Below are 19,870 nucleotides of genomic sequence, written 5' to 3' on the forward strand. Positions count from 1 at the left end.
GATGTCACAATGGTTGCCATGGCGACACTGATGTCATCATAGGTTGCAAGCCCTGCCACCGCTCATTATGATGTCATAATGGTTGACTATGAGATGGAGGATGTTTGATGGGTATATGGGCACTGGACTATGGGATGGAGGATATGACGGGTATATGGGCTCGGGACTATGGTATGGCGGATGTGTATGACGGGTATATGGGCACTGGACTATGGGATGGAGGATATGTATGATGGGTATATGGTCACGGGACTATGGGATGGAGGATATGTATGACGGGTATATGGGCACGGGACTATGGTATGGAGGATATGCATGATGGGTAGGTATATGGGCATGGGACTATGGTATGGAGGATATGTATGACGGGTATATGGGCACGGGACTATTGGATGGAGGATATGTATGATGGGTATATGGGCACGGGACTGTGGGATGGAGGATATGTATGACGAGTATATGGGCACGGGACTATGGGATGGAGGCTATGTATGACGGGTATATGGGCACGGGACTATGGGATGGAGGCTATGTATGACGGGTATATGGGCACGGGACTATGGGATGGAGGATGTGTGATGGGTATATGGGCACTCGACTATGGGATGGAGGATGTATGATGGGTATATGGGCACTCGACTATGGGATGGAGGATATGTATGATGGGTATATGGGCATGGGACTATGGGATGGAGAATATGTATGATGGGTATATGGGCATGGGACTATTGGATGGAGGATGGGTATATGGGCACTCGACTATAGGATGGAGGATATGTATGATGGGTATATGGGCACGGGCCTATGGGATCGTGGATGTGTGATTAGTATATGGGCACGGGACTATGGGATGGAGGATTATTATAATTTGTTATAACTAACCACAGTTAGTTACTATGCCCGGGCAGCGCCGGGCTCTTCAGCTAGTTTAACATAAAAAAACATTTTTTCTCTTTTTCTCCACCAAATTTGGGGGTGCGTCTTATAATCAGATGCGTCTTATAAAGCGAAAAATACGGTATATCTAAAAGGCACCTTCATGTTTATAAATGTATTCTATATAGCAGTAATGCAGTTCAAATGTCATATATTCAGTGTTTGTAAACATCTTAGCACTTACAGAGTGATGCTGTATTTATCTTGCTTGTATCTATGTACTTATCTATCTTAATTCTTTTTTCTTTATTTTTTTGCTCCTATCTTTTATTTATGTTCTGTATGAAGTGTTTAAGAAACATTTTTGCACAAGGTTCCAGAGCTTTAAAAAAAATGTTAGAAAATTACCAATTGGTTTTTATGCTAAATGCAATTTTTTAAAACATTGTTGGCAATGCTTTTTTCTCATATCACAATCTTTATTAGAGATAAAAATAAGTAATCTTGTAATTTTTTTCAAATTAAATGACTTTTTTCGGGGTGTCTGTGTTTTCTTACAATGTGACTATGGGGTTTGTAATGAGGTGTGTTATAGACACCTCTCCATTGCTAACCTCCTTGATGTCACCTGACAATACAAAGGTGACATAAACCCCCCCAACTATCACCCCACTTGCCACCGCAACAGGGCAAGTGGGAAGAACTGGAAAAAGTGCCAGAATTGGCACATCTAATGTGCCTTTTCTGGGCAGCAGCGGGCTATTTTTAGGCTGGGGGGCCTGAGAATACCAGCCCCCAGCTGTCAGATTTCGCAAGGCTGGTTGTGAAAAATGTGAGGACATCACGCTGTTTTTTTACATTATTTATTCAAATAATTTAAAAAAAAGTGTGGGGAGACCTCTATTCTTGATAACCAACCTTGCTAACACTGAAAGCTGAGGGTTGCAGCCCCCAGCTGTGAGTTTTGCCTGACTGGCTATCAAAATACAGGGGAACCCACGCCGATATTTTTAAAATTATTTTACGGCGCAGGATCAGCTGATGAATACTCCCATCAGCGGCTCCTGCTCTTGATATAATTAGCAGCAGCAGGTGTCGGATAATGGGATCAGTAGTCCCATCAGATGACACAGGTGACCAGAGGTAAATTTTATACCTCCGATCACAGCTGAGCACTCATGCTGTCTTTTAACAGCATGGGAACCGTGGCTCTCTGACAAGCGGGGATGATTTCACTGCTGAACAGAGGCGGTGTTTGCCGTGCTGTCATGCACACAACAGCATGGCAAATACCGGATATTTGGGCTCCCCATTCAAGTGAATGGGGTCCAGGTTCGTGGTCCGGGTACTATTCTGGTACCTACCTGAACCCAAATTTTTTGTAACTGTTCGGCCAATCCTATCGGAAACGAACATCCAGGTGTCCGCCCATCTCTATTAGGAAGTTTACAGGAAGCTATAACAGCCACAGTGGCTAGTATAACAATTGTGAGATCTTTTATTTTATTTAAATTTTATGTTGGAAATAGTGGACTAGTGGATGTTCAGGTTATGTTACCTGACTGAAATTTATGCCCAAAGTTTGGTTTGGGTACCATAACTTTACCCATATTTGAACATGAACCAGAACCCCATTGAAATTTATGATTGTGATGTAGTGATTAGGGACTGTGGGCCCATACCCAATCCCTCTAACTAGTGGAGCCCTAGCCTATCCCTGTCCTCTGGATTATTCCTGAAGGTGGAGACACCGGGGTCATGTGCCTTGCTATGCTTCTATATCAACCCTTAACTGTTCCCTATCCCACCCAAGGATGTGTGAAACTGAAGTGTATAGGATAACACTAACTAGATAAACAATGGATGGATATGAAAAAATGAAAACTACAATCATCAAACAACAGAGTGGAATACAGGGGAGATATAGGAAAGCGAATCCAAATAGGAGAGGATGAGGATGTATACTCAAACTTTACGCAACTGTCTCCTGACTAACTCTTCAAATGCCTTCTCCAAACACAAACTTCACCTCCAACTCCTAACCAGGCAGTAAGAACGATCACTGGCAATTCCCAAGTGCAAGTGGTGAACATATATAGCTAAGGGGAGTGTACAACACTGAACAGCTGAGACAATACAGGATGGAGAACTCCAGATCATTTGAACTGAATAAGCCTTGCACTACCAGCTTGAAAAAAACCTGCACTGTTTTATAAGATGGTGAAGCAGTTCTAATCAGAGCAGGAGTTTGTAAAACCAGATGCTGCAATCAACTGGCCCTTCTCAGTTGTGGTATCCCTGTGTCAATGGTGATCTGAACTTTGGAGCTGGAAAATTCTCTCTCTCCCAAATGTCCCCCGGAACTCCGAACATTAAAACGGACTTCCAGGAGAAGCTTGCGTTCGGAGTTCAGCACCGTTAAAGTTCGGTTCCACTCATCTCTAATATGTAAAAAAAAACAACAAACTGATTTTCATTATCTGATGACAAATTCTTTTTTAAGTTGCTCTTATGATTTATTAAGGTTTTCTTATGCTGGAGATTTACTTTTTCAAAGTATTGTAGATATTTTTTATTAACTTTGTTAACGGGATATAAATATTACATTAATTGATGCTGCATTATGAATGTTCATGTCAAATGTTTATCTGCATTTATATTGCAATTGCATGTAATAGAAACATTTAATCATTGTTATCAATGTATCCATGTTTTGAAACACATTTGTGGTGCAATTATCCATTCTATAGGACATACTAAAGCAGCTATGTCACTTGATTGACTTCCTTTGCATGGTCTTTTCTTAAATTAGAAGTGAGCCACAGTCAGTGATACTAGTAATTATGTGCCATATCTAAAACAAAAGTCACCAGCACAGGAGAGTAAAAGAAGGAAAATGAAACTTTTAAAATCAATAAACATTAGCATTTTATCAGATGTACACTATGGCTGCAATCCATCAATATATCATTATGAAAACCTATTTGGCAGCAGATAAGCAGCCTGTGAAAATGCTGGCAACAACTGATATGCCTTAAAGATTGAATATAACAATAATATAAATGACCACATAGCCTATGTAAATCTGTTGTACATGAAATATCCGCAATAAAAACCAACATCCTAAAATATACTTCCTATCATTGATATTTTATTTTATCTATATGCAAACAAAAAACTGCATCACAAATTTCTGTCTTATGTGAATATAACCCGATAGGTTACATACAATTTTTCATATATGGAAATCACCCAAACAAATCACATTAACTAAACACTAAAAAAAATGACTCATTCTCTAGTGAGAGCAAATAAAGGATAAAAAATAATACAGAGGCTTACATACGTGAGAACAAAGGATATCCTTGAAATATCCAATAGAGAGGCAAGATATAAATACTTTGATCCTTAAGAAATTAATTAATCCATGAAGATAATAATCCCTTATACTCAGTAGTCTATAATCGACTCTCTTAAATTGTAACAAAGGAATAATAAAGTGATTACTCAATTTATAAATCACATACTCAAGGAAGAGGGGAGATATTAATATTCATATATGAACTCACCATTTAAAGCAAATAAATTAGTACAAAGACCAGTAATCACAGTGACCTACTTATTGTATGTAAAACTCTTTCTACCCATTGTAAGTAGCCCATGCTACGACAAACTATGTCAGAGTTTTAAAGTAGTAATTTAAAATGCATATCAGTTTTGTTCCCTCGGGAGTTTGCAAAGAACTGTATCTAAGTGCAGACTCCTTACTAAACCTAATTTGTAAGATCTTTTTATACTAGGAATATAGGTTGAACTGGATGAACAAATGTCTTTTTTCGGCCTTGCTAACTAATACTACACTTAAAACATCAAGAGTTACATTTCTTGATAACATATTTTTACACTATGACTTTTATACTACAGTATTTAAGGTTTTTGCTACTTCATCTGAAAGCAGAAAGACGAAGGGGCAGAGATCCTGATTCCAGCATTCTCTCGCATAGTTGGCTGCTTGCTACAATTTCAATAACATCAATGTTGAAACTGCTGCAAATCTCAGAGTGCTGAGCTCTGTATCATAGAATCGTAGAGTTGGAAGGGACCTCCTGGGCCATCTTGTCCAACCCCCTGCTCAAAGCAGGATTCGCTAAATCATCCCAGACAGATGTCTGTCCAGCCTCTGTTTGAAGACTTCTATTCACTTCTTCTCGTGGCAGCCTGTTCCACTGATTGAGCACCCTGTCAAAAAGTTTTTTCTAATATCTAATCTGTGTCTCCTCCGTTTCAGTTTCATCCAATTGCTTCTAGTCTTTCCTTGTGCAAATGAGAATAAAGATGATCATTCTACAATGTGACAGCCCTTGAGATATTTGTAGACAGCTATTAAGTCTCCTCTCAGTCTTCTCTTCTGCAAGCTAAACATTCCCAAATCCTGCAACCTTTCCTCATAAGACAGGGTTTGCAGACCGGTCACCATTCTGGTCGCTCTTTTCTGAACTTGCTCCAGTTTGTTGATGTCTTTTTTAGAATGTGGCTTCAAAAACTGGACACAGTATTCCAGATGAGGTCTGACCAAAGAGGAGTAGAGGGCAATAATGACTTCACATGATCTAGACTGTATGCTTCTGTTAATACATCCTAGAATTACATTTGCCTTTTTTGCTGCTGCATCACACTGTTGACTCATATTCAGTCTGTGATCTATTACATCAATGAATATGTATAACCCCACCCACAACACTATACATAGGCAAAACTGCCAATCAGTGTAGGGAGAGTAAAGTTATGCAAAGTTTATGAATATGGAGGACTAGAGAGCAGCAGCTTTGCTAGTCCTGTAGTGATAATACCTGGCTAATAAAACCATGTTTTTATCAGAACTACAGCAAGTAGCCCAGTAAGTGACACATCGCTGGAATCGGGTTCTCTGTTTCTACATTTTGCTGCTCTCAGATTATATGGCAAACACCTGGTGAAATATTATGTTTAAATTAGCAATTGTGCCCAGGAATTGAGCCTTGAAAGGATTCCAAGTTTTCAAAAAGAGAAGGTTTCAATGTTTAACTAGCTCCCCTACATATTAAATGAGAGCTTCTACATAGTGTTTAGAGTGATTGATGGGTGTCTCAGGACCAGGACCCCAACAAGTTAAAGATCTTTTGCAAAAGTAATGTCCTTAAAAGTGACATTTACTGTTTAAAATTGTATTAATGGATTTGTCCACTACTTGAGCAACCCCTTCTCAGTCTTTATGTTCCCACTTATAAAATAGTAACAGCTATACACATCTCCAGTGTGAGTGCCGCTCCAGCGGTGTTGACACTGGCTCTCCAGGTGCTTGCGTGACATTATGTCACATGAGCCCTGCAGCCAGACAGTGGCCGCTTCACTCTCACCTCTTTCGGACAAATCAGACACTCCTAAACGAGTAATACTTAATCATCTTGAAATAAATTCTTGAATTCATCCTAAACTCTGATCTCACCCCTGAAATCCTCATGTAGACAACAAAATGTATATATACACAGAGTTGTACTGTGTGTGTACTGCATGTCTATGTGTGAGATCTATTTGTAAATATAGAGATTTAGCGTATAACACATGTTAAAAGAATTATTTTGAGACTTTGAATCACAAAAATATTTATGTATCTTATGTGCTTGTAACAATGGAAGTATACCTTCCTATGAGTAATATAGAAAAAAGGAAAAGTCCGGCTGATAAAAAAGGCTATTTATTGAAAAATTCAAGTTAAGATCAGCATCCCGCAGACAATTAGCGGTAACGTGATTCATGAGGGGGAGTGGTATCCTTATAGGGTGTGTATAAATTGTTCTTCTAAATGTCAATGTGCAGCTCTGACAAAGAACACATGTAGTGTTCGAAACGCGTAGCTGCGTTACCGCTAATTGTCTGCGGGATGCTGATCTTAACTTGAAATTTTCAATAAATAGCCTTTTTTTTATCAGCTGGACTTTTCCTTTTTTCTATATTGTTTCCAAGTGGTCTTCTTGAAGTCCGTGCTGACAACACGCCACAACAGGTGAGCTGGCTTTACTTCACTTCTTTCCTATGAGTAATGCCTATTTAAGTCAAAACCAACATTGACTTTTCCTTGCGCTTTCTTTGGAATGAAGGCTCCTCTATATAAATATATCTGTATGAGCGGTAACAGTGGTAAATGGCAGCCTTCCATACAGAGAGATTTGGATCAGCTCCAGTGAACAATGAAATGAAATACAGCTTCACAATTTTAAATGAGTTTATACATTTACATTCTATTTTTCTCGAAGAAAAAAAAACTGAAACCCTCATCTTCAGGTCATCAAGGCTAACCTAAATTAACCTAACAAAAGTGGAGAGGAAAGCGATTTCTACTTTGAGGGACGTCCTTCATCATCAAGAACTGTCTGCCTCTGTCTCCTCTTGATGTGAAATACAGTGGTGAACAAGCAAAGCATTTCAAAATACCCTCAAGAATTTGCAGTGCCCAACGTACGAGATGCAAATCTGGCTCAAATATGTGCATTTATTTTTCAAAGCTAAAAGAAACCTATCTCAGACATGTGACAATTTGGAATCTATCCATATCATTTATCTGCAGTCAGTTTCAAATATTTAAACAAAAAGAAAACCAGAAATGTATATTTTAAAATTGTTGATGCCTGGGTCGTAGTCTATAGCGTTATATCTAATGACTATAGAAGCAGGTTCTAGCACAAGCTCCATGGTCAAGAGCGACAGCTCCTATGTGTTGTGTAGTGATAAATAGGAACCTGCATTAAGTCCCTGTTGAATATATTATAGCTCACTGTAAGTGGATATGACAGGAACTGGTGGATCATGTAGAGATATAAACCCCTTAACCCCCGGAGGTATTTCAGTTTTGGAATTTCCGTTTTTTGCTCCCCTTTTTCCCAGAGCCATAACTTTTTCATTTTTCAGTCAAAGTGGGCCACGTGAGGGCTTGTTTTTTGCAGGACCAGTTGTACTTTTGATCGACACCATTGCTTTTAACATCATCTACTGGAAAAATGAGGGAGGAAATGGTGAAATTGCAAAAAAGTGCAATCCCACAGTTGTTTTTTAACTATGCTCACAAAATGCTAAAACTGCCAATATGATTCTCCAGGTCATTACGAGTTCATAGACAACAAACATGTCTAGGTTCATTTTTAGTGTAGTGCTTAAACAATTAAAAAAAAATTGGTAAAAAAAAAAAGAAATGGCACCATTTTCCGAGACCCGTAGTGTCTCTATTTTTCGTGATCTCAGGTTGGGTGAGAGCTTATTTTTTGCGCACTGACCTGACCTCATTTTTATTGATACAATTTTGGTGCAGATATGTTCTTTTGATCGTCCGTTAATGTATTTGATTGCAATGTAGCGGAGGCCAAAAAACCTAATTCTGGTGTTTTGTATTTTTTTCTCATTACATCGTTTAGCGATCAGGTTAATCCCTTTTTTATTGATAGATCGGGCGATTCTGAACGTGGCAACATGAAATATGTGTATATTTGATTTTTTTATGAAAAAAGGTGCGAAAGGAGAGTGATTTGAACTTTTATACAAATTCCTCAAAAAATAAAGGGAACACTTAAACAACAGAATATAACTCCAAGTAAATCAAACTTCTGTGAAATCAAACTGTCCACTTAGGAAGCAACACTGATTGACAATCAATTTCACATGCTGTTGTGCAAATGGAATAGACAACAGATGGAAATTATTGGCAATTATCAAGACACCCTCAATAAAGGAGTGGTTCTGCAGGTGGGGACCACAGACCACATCTCAGTGCCATTGCTTTCTGGCTGATGTTTTGGTCACTTTTGAATGTTGGTTGTTCTTTCACACTCGTGGTAGCATAAGACGGACACTACAACCCAAACAAGTGGCTCTGGTAGTGCAGCTCATCTAGGATGGCACATCAATGCGAGCTGTGGCAAGAAGGCTTGCTGTCTGTCAGCGTAGTGTCCAGAGGCTGGAAGCGCTACCAGGAGACAGGCCAGTACACCAGATGTTGAGGGGGCCATAGGAGGGCAACAAACCAGCAGCAGATCCGCTACCTCCGCCTTTGTGCAAAGAGGAACAGGAGGAGCACTGCTAGAGCCCTGCAAAACGACCTCCAGAAGGCCACAAATGTGCATGTGTCTGCACAAATGGTGAGAAACCGACTCCATGAGGATGACATGAGTGCCTGACATCCACAGATGGGGTTGTGCTCACAACCCAACACCATGCAGGATGCTTGGCATCTGCCACAGAACACCAGGATTGGCAAATTCACCACCCTTTATTGAGGGTGTCTTGATAATTGCCAATAATTTCCATATATTGTCTATTCCATTTGCACAACAGCATGTGAAATTAATTGTTAATCTGTGTTTCTTCCTAAGTGGACAGTTTGATTTCACAGAAGTTTGATGTACTTGGAGTTATATTCTGTTGTTTAAAGGTACTGTCACACTTAGCGATGTACCAACGATCCCGACCAGCGATATGACGCGGTCAGGATCGCTGGTGCATCGCTAAGTGGTCGCTAGTGAGCTGCCACACAGGCAGATCTCACCAGCGACATCGCTGGGGACGGGGGTCGCTACTTACCTGTCACACTAGGCGATCCTGCGTCCTCCCGCCCGGCTCCACGCTTGTCTCTCCACAGGAAGCGCCGCAGGAAGCTGACGACAAGAAGCGGTCCTGAACGTTTTCGCGCGATCAGCGATAACCAGCGGGGGAGCGGGTCATAGGTAAGTATCAGACACAGCGATATCGCTAGCAGCTTATATTTTTTAGATTTTTATATTTTTTTTCTTTTTGCATGCTTCAATAGTCTCCATGGGAGACTAGAAGCTGCAGTACTTTGATCACTTCTGCTACACACAGATCAGATCGCCTGTGTGTAGCAGAAATGCTCACTTACTGCGAGCACCAACCACAGGTGCTCATAGCAATCTGGCAATGACAACCATAGAGGTCTGCTGCATAGCTCTTGTTGTCATGCCTCTGGTTGTCACCAATGGGCAGGATTATCAGCACGCTTGCGAGTTAAATGCTGCTGTCAGTGATTGACAGTAGCATTTCACTAGTTAACAGCCATGGGTGGATTGTGATTCCACCCAAGGCTGTTGAAGGCACATGTCAGCTGTATAGATTGTATAGATAAGCAAGGAGCAAGGAGGTCTTGCATGGGCGTAGGAAGGGGTCAAATACACATATGTGCTAAAGAAGGTGTGGTCATATAATTAACATGGCACCAATTCTAATATATATATATATACATATAAATATATATATATATATTCCACGAAAAACACAGAGAGAACATACAACCCACTTGCAGATGCTGTCCTTGGTGGCTGCAAAACTACCGAACTTCCCACTTAATATAAATATATACAAAAATATATACAGTACAGACCAAAAGTTCTCTCTGTGTTTTTCGTGGAATATATATATATATATATATATATATATATATATATATATATTAGAATTGGTGCCATGTTATTTTCGTAATCATGAAAATAAAGAAAACTCTTTGAATGAGGTGTGTCCAAACTTTTGGTCTGTACTGTATATATATATATATATATATATATATATATATATGAAATCACGGTTAGCTTTGTAACCTTGCAGTGCCGAAGTGTGTTCTATAAGATGAATTTACATCATTTGGATGTGTATAATGGAACGTTTGCAAAGTTAAAAGTGCCAAAATAATTTCTATACCCCATTTCCCACGCTAATAGAGGATAGAGTCTTCTTTTTAAGAGATGATCATGAGCTTCACTTCATTATGCAGCATCAAGCAGATTAAGATTGCTTTGCTTGTGCTACTTTTACTAAAGGATCACTTTTTGGAAGAAGCACAATGAATGAAATGTTAACAACAGCTAATTTCTCACCACATTTGTGCTCAATTTTAGATGCATACCTTACAAACAAAAGTGCTGAAAAGGAGAAGCACTCGTTAGCTGTTTGGATGCTTCTTTTCACGTTTAAACAAAAATATACAGTTGGTATGCAGTTGCATAAAGATGGCATCCATTTAAAGAGCACATAAACTTTCCTTTTACATGTTTTATTCATTTAATTCTCTGCAGATCGGTGGGGTGTTTAGCATAAGCATATCCAATTCTATACTAATACATTTGGATACGTCGGTCATTGGCCTCCATTATTAAAAAAATACATTTAAAGGGATTGTCCGCTACTGGGATAACCCATTCTTAATCACTATGCCCCCACCCAATTAAAGGACTACCCTTTTAAGAGGTTTTCCCACTATCAGTTTGTTCAATATCATCAGTCTGTCATTTGCTGTAAAGGGGTATTCCCATCTCCAATATCTTAACTCAATGTGTAGTAGGTGTAATAATATTTAAAATACCTCCAATTAGAAATGTAGTATACAACCACTAGGAACAAGCTGTCACTATGAGTGGTAATAACAATGGATACCTAAGGTCCTGCAATGCCTGCACATGAGGAAAAAGACATAGCGAGTCAGAACTGTACTACCTTTTTAATTGGAGGAATTTGGTGATATTGTTATTACATCTACTATATATTGGAATAGGATCTTGGCGATGTGAATACGCCTTTAACTTTGAAAATGCCTCTATGAAAAACTAAAATTCAGTGATTGAACTGATGAAATATGGTCATGTAATGCACAGATATTTGTGTCTTTTTTGTGTCCCTGCATAGTGAAATACAAGGAGAGGGGGAAAGCAGAAGTGGCGTGTCTTGCACCAGGACAGACTATCAGAGTTAGGACGTTTGTAGTAGATGTGATTAAGTATATTAGAAAGCTCAATGTTTCTATATTTCAAATACTATGAATAGGTTTTTCTCCCATCAGACAACCAGATAAACCTTTCGTAGTTCCAGGTGTAAACTGCAGACTCTATCTACATCACCACTATCACTGTGCGTAGAGGAAATCACTTCCCTTCCAAACAGTAGACTTGTTTTCCAATTTAGATGGGTGGTTTCACTTCTTTTAGGCTGTAGAAGGATAATTTTCATGGTGGTAACTGTTACACTTACATATTTTTGAATAATAAACTTAAAATACTCTTGTATTAATGGACTTATAAAATTTGGGAATGCCCCGAAATTACTATACTGGTAAAAAGTGCACATAGTACTCTAAAAAGTAATTGGATGCTTTACTAAAGATAGGGTAAGAGGGAAAATTGCTAATAAGTTCCAAACTGCCTTAGAAGTATTGAAGCTATGACCCAATGTCCTGTTAGACGTCATCCCTATATAGTCTCCATCGTTTTATAAATCATACCCCTGCTCCCAATCTAAAAGCATTACTGGAAAAAGTCAGGTCAGCTTACTTATTGGTCTTGCTAGGTCTTTGATCAATACAAACTACTAGAATCTTGATCTATCCCTAGAAGACCTTGAATAACTTCTTCACAAAGCAAAATGTAATTAGCAACCATTGTGAAAACAATGGAGTGACCTAATTCAACCTCTACATAGCCTATAGCGAGTTGTAGGTTATTTACTGATCCTTCTGGAAATTTGCACTTTCATTAAATATACAGTATATGTAGCTGATAATTGCCCATGTGCAGTATAAAGCAATGTTGCATTATCATACAAGAGCCAACATTATTCTGGAACGTAAAGCTCCAAAACAGGGGCAACTGTTTATTTTACTCACTTACAGTATATAGCGCCATTAATTCCACCGATATTATCGGCACTGTCCCCATTGGGGTTCACAATCTACATTCCCTATCAGAAATGTGTTTGGAGTGTGGGAGGAAACTGGGGAACCCGGAGGAAACCAATGCAATCACTATACAACATACAAAGTTCTACAAGAATTACTAAATATTCTAATCTATGACCCCATTATACCAAAAAACGAATATTTATCACAGTTGAGGTATTAATAATCCAGTTAGAACTTTTTATGTTTAATCATTTAGTTACAATGTGCTGACAGTAGGAAGGGAACAGAAAGAAAAAGTGTTCAAGATTGAGTGGAATAGCAGAAATTGGAGGTGGTTTAAAAAAATCTAATGATAAGTCATTTTTAAGGCTGCTGCAATCGAAAGCCTTCTGAACTTGCCACTTTTCGTGAAATGTTGGTTGAAAGAAGGGTAATGTAAAATGTAACGGTGAACACTCTCTGCTCATTCTTCTCGACCTTTCTGCAGCTTTTGACACTGTTGACCACCGTCTCCTACTCCATAAGCTCCAGTCACTAGGCATTAAGGACATTGCTCTCTCCTGGTTCTCTTCCTATCTCTGACTGCTCCTTCAGTGTTTTGTTCTCTGGCTCCACGTCATCTCCTCTTCCTCTTGCTGTCGGGGTACCTCAGGGCTCAGTCCTTGGCCCCCTTCTTTTCTCTCTCTACACGGCCCCAATTGGACAGAGCATCAGCAGATTTGGCTTTCAGTACCATCTTTATTCTGATGATACACAACTATATACGTCTTCCCCCGACCTTACCCCTGCTGTACTACAGAACGCCAGTGACTGTCTGTCTGCAGTCTCTGACGTCATGTCCGCTCTCTATCTGAAACTTAACCTCTCAAAAACTGAACTTCTTCTGCTTCTGCCATCTACTAACCTCTCTAAATCTGACATTTCCCTCTCCGTGGGTGGCACTATAACACCCCGGCAGCAGGCACGCTGTCTGGGTGTTATGTTTGACACCAACCTCTCCTTCACATACCATATACAATGCCTTGCCGGCGCTTGCCGCCTACACCTACAGAACATCTCAAGAATTCGCCCTTTTCTCACCATGGAAATAACAAAAACCCTCACTGCCGCATTGATCCACTCACGCCTGGACTACTGCAATGCTCTATTAATTGGCCTCCCGGCTACTCGACTTTCCCCTCTCCAGTCCATAATTAATGCAGCAGCCAGGGTCATCTATCTGGCTAATCAGTACTTGGACGCGTCCACTCTTCGCCAGTCCTTACATTGGCTGCCCATTCACTACAGGGTCCAATTCAAAGTACTTGTTCTCACCCACAAAGCTCTCCACAGTGCGGCACCCCCCTACATCTCCTCCCTCATTTGTGTCTATTGGCCTAGCCGACCGCTGCACTCTGCAAAAGACTTTTGACTAACCTCTCCACTAATCCGCACCTCCCACTCCCGACTCCAAGACTTCTCCCGTGCTGCGCCAATCCTCTGGAATGCTCTACCCCAAGAAATTAGGACTATCCACAATTTGCACAGTTTTAGGCGCTCTCTCAAAACACATCTATTCAGAGCAGCCTATCATGTTCACTAATCAAGGTCATTTTATGTGCAAGTGTGAGTATGTAGCCCATTCACTATCTCTGTCCCCCACCTTCTCAAGATGGCTGGACCATCATTGTAAATACACCATTGTAAATACACACCTGTACTTTGTATCTCCCTCACCTCATTGTAGATTGTAGATTATTGGATGAACTTTTACTTTCAGAGAATGAATCCACTTTTGTCCACTTTTCTTCAGTATGTAAAGTCATTGGACATTATGCGCACACTGTACGTTTTCTCATACTAATGTAACACTATGAGCGGAAGTAGTTAATAGAGTTTTAATGTGCACTTCTGTGAATAGAAACCATTGCATAAGATGTTGTTTGACTGTGCAAACTGGCATTAAAGCTAGATGACTGTAGTATCATTATCTGCATCTCGGCACTCATACCTTTTCTGAACCTTTATGGTACTCTCTGAGATGTGATTTGAAATCTTGAAGAATTGTAAGAGTCTCGAGAAAGCCATTCATATGGCCAATTATGGTAATGGTGGTTGGAGTAAATACAGAATTGTTTCCCTGTAGCATGTGAACATCAAACACCTGTCATGTAATCTCATCAGATACTAAACAAAGGCTATGCCCTCTCATTAGACCCTAGTCAACAGCAACAAACTAACTAATGAGGTTGTGATTGCAGGAGGAGGATAAATGAACAAATCACAAAAGAACAAGTGCGAGAACATATCTTCCTAAATAAAGCCAGATCAATGATACCACCAAAGGCAAGAAGGTTTATCCATAAGCAAATAGCTTTACCACAACAACACAGCTAGTATGAATTTTCAAAACTCTGATTGCTGGTTAAAGAATAGAATATAAAAATATTTTTTGCAAATCTGCTTGTAGCATAAGTTATTACTTTTCTTACATACATTAAAATGGTTGAATGGACACACAGAATAGGTAAATCCTACAAAACAACTGTCCTTGGTGGTTTTTGGAGTATAGGTATATATATATTTATGTATTATTCACATAGCAGCATTGACTAACAGCACTAGATTTGTAGGCTATGTACTACTTTATGTATACATCATCCTCATCATGGTGGTACTGCTACCACTTTTGGAGCCCCGAGATCCTGGGACATGCTATGTTTTCATCTGTTATCTGATTTATTTTCCTGTTCTGTCATAGGTGCAGAATCACTGAATTGAAGCAGTTGCAGATCTGTCACACGGTGCAAGGCAACAGCACCTGATGGCTTCCAATAAACCTGTAGGCTTTCCATTCTGGTATCAGTCAAATCTTAAAGAGTCTCCTAAGCACTTGTAAACAGATCTTTATATTGTGATAAAAAAAAAGTGTAAAAAGTTGGTCCCCTTTATAATTATGCACATTCTGCAAGAAAATTAGAGCAAAATAAAAAGAGAAGGTGACGCAAGAACACCAAATAGGCAATACAATTAACAGAGCAACCCGTGATGTCTGGATGCCTACATACTGATAGTAGATGTAGAAATGGACAATTAATATGTTACCTCAATGATAATGTGCCAGTGATTTGTATGTATCATTTCTAACAATAGTAAAACTGTTTCTAGTGAAAAAATCACAGTCATTTCGCATGGACGATAAGATTTGATAAATCAGGACTGGACAAATCCCAGGAGTCAAGTTAACAATGCTCCTAAAATTCCACTCTACTAGTTTTTCTTCTTTGTCTATGAAAGTTCTTATGACCTAGCCACTGAAAGCACAAAGTGGTTCCAAAAGCCTTAATCAGTTTGCCCATCCTTGAGGTAAGCTGTCCAAACATTCAGCAAATTACCTGAAAATGTTAAGCGCAGTGAAAGCATTATAAAATCCAGGCTCCTCACATCCATTTAGGTGTCAATATTATCCAGGCTATTCCCATTCATTTTGATGTCAGCACTATCTAGGCAATTGACATCCATTTTGGTGACAGTATTAGCAACTCTCTATCAAGCAGCATGTGTAATTACAACTGAACTCTAATTTTTATGCTGCATTACTAAAACACATCTCCATATAGCAGCGATTGCCCTCATTTTTTTCTGGGACAGCCTTAGTTTTCCTGATATAATGCAACGCTGAAAAAACGACGACTACTTTTTTTTTTGTCAGGCTGCACAGATTTTTTTTTTTTGTTGTTGTTGCTGGGTACACATCTTCAGTAGCTTTCTATTGCGGAGTGATACATTTTTGCCAGGAAATGGAGCTGCTGTTGGTATCCATCATCCTCGCAAACAAAAGCTGCATTATTATAGAATCATGTCACTTCCATTATTTCCTATGAGAAGCATAAAACAAAGCACTAATGGACTCAGTGTTACTATATTCATATTTAATAAATAGATGAGAATTCTATGTAAATATGATTGTTACATTACCCATTTATCTGTTTACTTAACCTTCATGGGTAGACTGCGAAAGACTAAATATGTAATAGAGCCTTGGTTAATGCCTAGACAGGCATGGGACTGCAATTATAAATTACAATGCCCTTTCCTCAGTTCACAGTTCTATTCATCTTTCCGAAACATTGAGCGACAGATTGGACATCAGGGAACGGATTAGCCACAGGACGACCTGCATTTTGAAACAAAAGCCTAAGTGTGGAAAAATGGCATCATGTGTCACCCACTCTTTACTTCCTGAAAAAAAAAAAGCAAAAAAAAACCATATTCATGGAAATAGCCATTTAAACAGCTCTTTCCCACTCATGGCAGAACAAGTGCTGATTGTCTACCCCCGCACATATCAAAAGCTAAGATCGCCAATACCGATACAGGCCTCTCTTCAAGTCAACTCAAGGACAGGAAATGGTTACATAAAAAGCGCTCATTAAAAATAACTCATTATCTTTATAGAGACCATTAATCCAATTCAGAAATGCACAATTAGTAAGAGTAAAGTGCAGAAAGATGATATCTTTATTCATCGGAACCGGTGATATTCATACAATTTATTAGCAAGTCTTTTAACGTTGATATTATCCTTCTTTAAGGGCTATCAGTGTCATAGTGGTCAGGGTTTTAGATGTAAGACCATCTTTAACAAGGACAAAACCAATTAATTGTACAAGTGCATATGGCTTTACCCTGACAATATGCCATATAACCAAGTACTAGCCTCGTAACGGTAGTTTAAGGCATCTATGGCTGCATGGGGACTACAGAGCGTAAATCAGTCCCATGCATATTCCGCATGACGGTCCATTTTGTGGCTAATAATTCAATAAGCCCCGATCAAGTCTCATGTGAAGAGTTTGGCTACAGAGCTAGTCTGAAGGGGAAATCATTTCATATGCATGATGTGTTAAGCCACAACTGCAATCATTAAACACATCATAAAGTCCACTGTACATTTCTCATTAAAGCTGTGAGGGAAAGGAAAAGAGAAAAACGTCCTCTAAACTGTGCTTTCAAAAAAAAAACAGAGACGCAAGCAAGAATAAGAATGATATGCGATTAATTAGGAGGATTCTTCTCATGAACTTTCCATATTCTTGTTTTTCAAGGATCAAAATTTCGGCACCACAGGAAACATCCCCCTGGCAAGTTCTCCTTGACATTTATAAAAAAAAATGGTGCTTCATTAAGACACAGAGATGCAAAACACAAGTTACCTTGTATAATACGTTACTAGGCTGGAAATAGGGTACACATACATATGAGAAGCCAACCTCCAGACATTTCATGGCAGTCAGAGCAGCCTGGAGATGTTCACCCATAAGCCACACACAGGATCTCCCTGGATCTAGAATGCTCCCAAGCACTTAACTAACCACACACATTAACTGGCTCTTATTGAGGAGACATAGCAGGCTCTAAATCATGGAAAAGGCATCTACACAGCATATGATGCCCATGCCATAGGCAGGTCAGTGCCCTCTGACCAGCAGCCTGGCTCTCCTCACATACAATAGTCTCGGTGTAATAACCCAATGAGCCATTTCCTGTGATGTTTGCTGAGAACATACCAGAAGATCCACACTTCCATCAATCCTCCTGCTAATAAATACTGCTATAGCAACAGATGTGAGATTTGTCATCCTCAGTGACAATCTTTACAGAAAAGCCATGGTGCACCACAAGTAAAGCTGACTGGCACCACAGACGGAAGGGCAACGCAAAGTCTACAGGTCAGGGGGTGAGAACAATGGATGGTACTCTTTCCAGAATTCATGCTTTATTCAGACATAATGCGACATCAGGGGAAGAAAAAAATGGAGAAGAAACCAGCATCTGCATAGACAAGAAGGGACAGACTTATAAGCTCTGCAGGTGCCCAGGGGTGCAGGTAAGGGCACAATCTGCTCCCATGCCAGCCTGCACAATCAGTAGGCAGCAGATCAGGAGTAATAAATGTGGAAAGAGCATATCATCTAGCTCCAGTAACCTCTCACACTGGATTTCCAGGGGGACGACTGCTAGTCAGTGACCACCCAATATGCAGTGGAGCAGTGAGTGAGTGTGGAGGACAGTGGGGCAGTGAGTAAGTGTGGAGGACAGTGGAGCAGTGAGTAAGTGTGGAGGACAGTGGAGCAGTGAGTGAGTGTGGAGGACAGTGGAGCAGTGAGTAAGTGTGGAGGACAGTGGGGCAGTGAGTGATGGGGCCTGAGCTGCAGCCTCCTCCGTGCACTCCGCTGCCCTTTCCATAGAACTTTAGTGCCATCTATTGAGGACTTGCTGAATAAAGGGGAGCAGGCACCTATTATAGATTCCAAACAAGCCAATTCCTCAGCTGCACATGCCCACCACAGTGCCCACCATGGAGTAAGGGAAGCATATTTACCTTCTTTAAGGAACTGAGAGTGGATGAGAAAGAGAAGCAAACAGCAGACGGCCGCCCCTGCTAGTGCCCATAAAGCCTTCAGGAGCTGCATGTCGCTGCCCAAGTCACAGGATCCCCACAAAGTGACACAGTGAATCCCACACGGGGGGCTCACAGCTCAGGCGCCAGGCTGTGCCCCACGGCTGGCGGCACGGAGCCCCCGAGCGGCCATGAATCAGCTTTCTGTTCCTCGGAGTTGGCCAGGAGACTGGGCGCGATGGCGCAAGAGGTGGGAGCCATCAATTAGCCCCTCAGTCCCGGCCCATCGGGTGCCCGGCTGGCAGACTGCGCCCTCCCGTGTGCGCCAACTTGTCCTGTAGTAGCTGTTGCTGTGCAGAGGCTCGCGCCGGGCACTGCTGCTACTCCGGGATGCAGCTGGCGGGGGGCTCCGCGCTCATTCCGATGCAACGATCCGGTGGTGAGGGGCGGGCAGAGCCGGGCACAGTCCGCGCTGCAGCTTCTGCTGCTGCTGATTGCGGAGGCTGCGCTGCTTCTCCCTCCTGTTCTCTGGGAGGAATGTGTGATGCTGCCGCTGCCCTCCCTCCCTCTCTCCCTCCCTCCCTCGGCGGGTACTGGGCTGGATTCTGTACTGTGTGTCCGTGCCCGCTGCTGCCCGCTTATTTACCCAGTGGCAGAGCTCAGCGCAACTTTCCCTGTGCCGACACTGTGACGTCACGGTGGGCCCCCCGAGCTGTGACCTGTCACCCCCTCCCACAGCACTCCACCTGTGCCCACAGCCTGGCACCCAGTGTCATCACTCCACCTGTGCCCACAGCCTAGCACCCAGTGTCCCCCCTCCCACAGCACTCCACCTGTGTCCACAGCCTGGCACCCAGTGTCCCCCCTCCCACAACACTCCACCTGTGCCCACAGCCTGGCACCCAGTG

General features: G+C 41.0%; 1 protein-coding gene across 2 annotated transcripts in view; it reads right to left on the bottom strand.

The window, feature by feature from the left end:
• TAFA5 (TAFA chemokine like family member 5) overlaps positions 1-19,518 on the bottom strand; it is an 881,362-nt gene extending 861,844 nt beyond the window's left edge. The window contains exon 1 of one of the 2 annotated variants that reach the window (XM_073573490.1): positions 18,945-19,510. In XM_073573490.1, the coding sequence (XP_073429591.1) occupies positions 18,945-19,035 (91 nt within the window). In that variant the 5' untranslated portion in view covers positions 19,036-19,510. Of the gene's footprint in view, positions 1-18,944 lie in introns of both variants that reach the window. The other variant, XM_073573489.1, reaches the window with a different exon arrangement.
• Between the last annotated feature and the right edge of the window lie 352 nt (positions 19,519-19,870).

Source organism: Dendrobates tinctorius, unplaced genomic scaffold (assembly GCF_039654945.1).
Source record: "Dendrobates tinctorius isolate UK_male_01 unplaced genomic scaffold, ASM3965494v1 ptg000035l, whole genome shotgun sequence".
NCBI classification, from domain to species: Eukaryota; Metazoa; Chordata; class Amphibia; order Anura; family Dendrobatidae; genus Dendrobates; species Dendrobates tinctorius.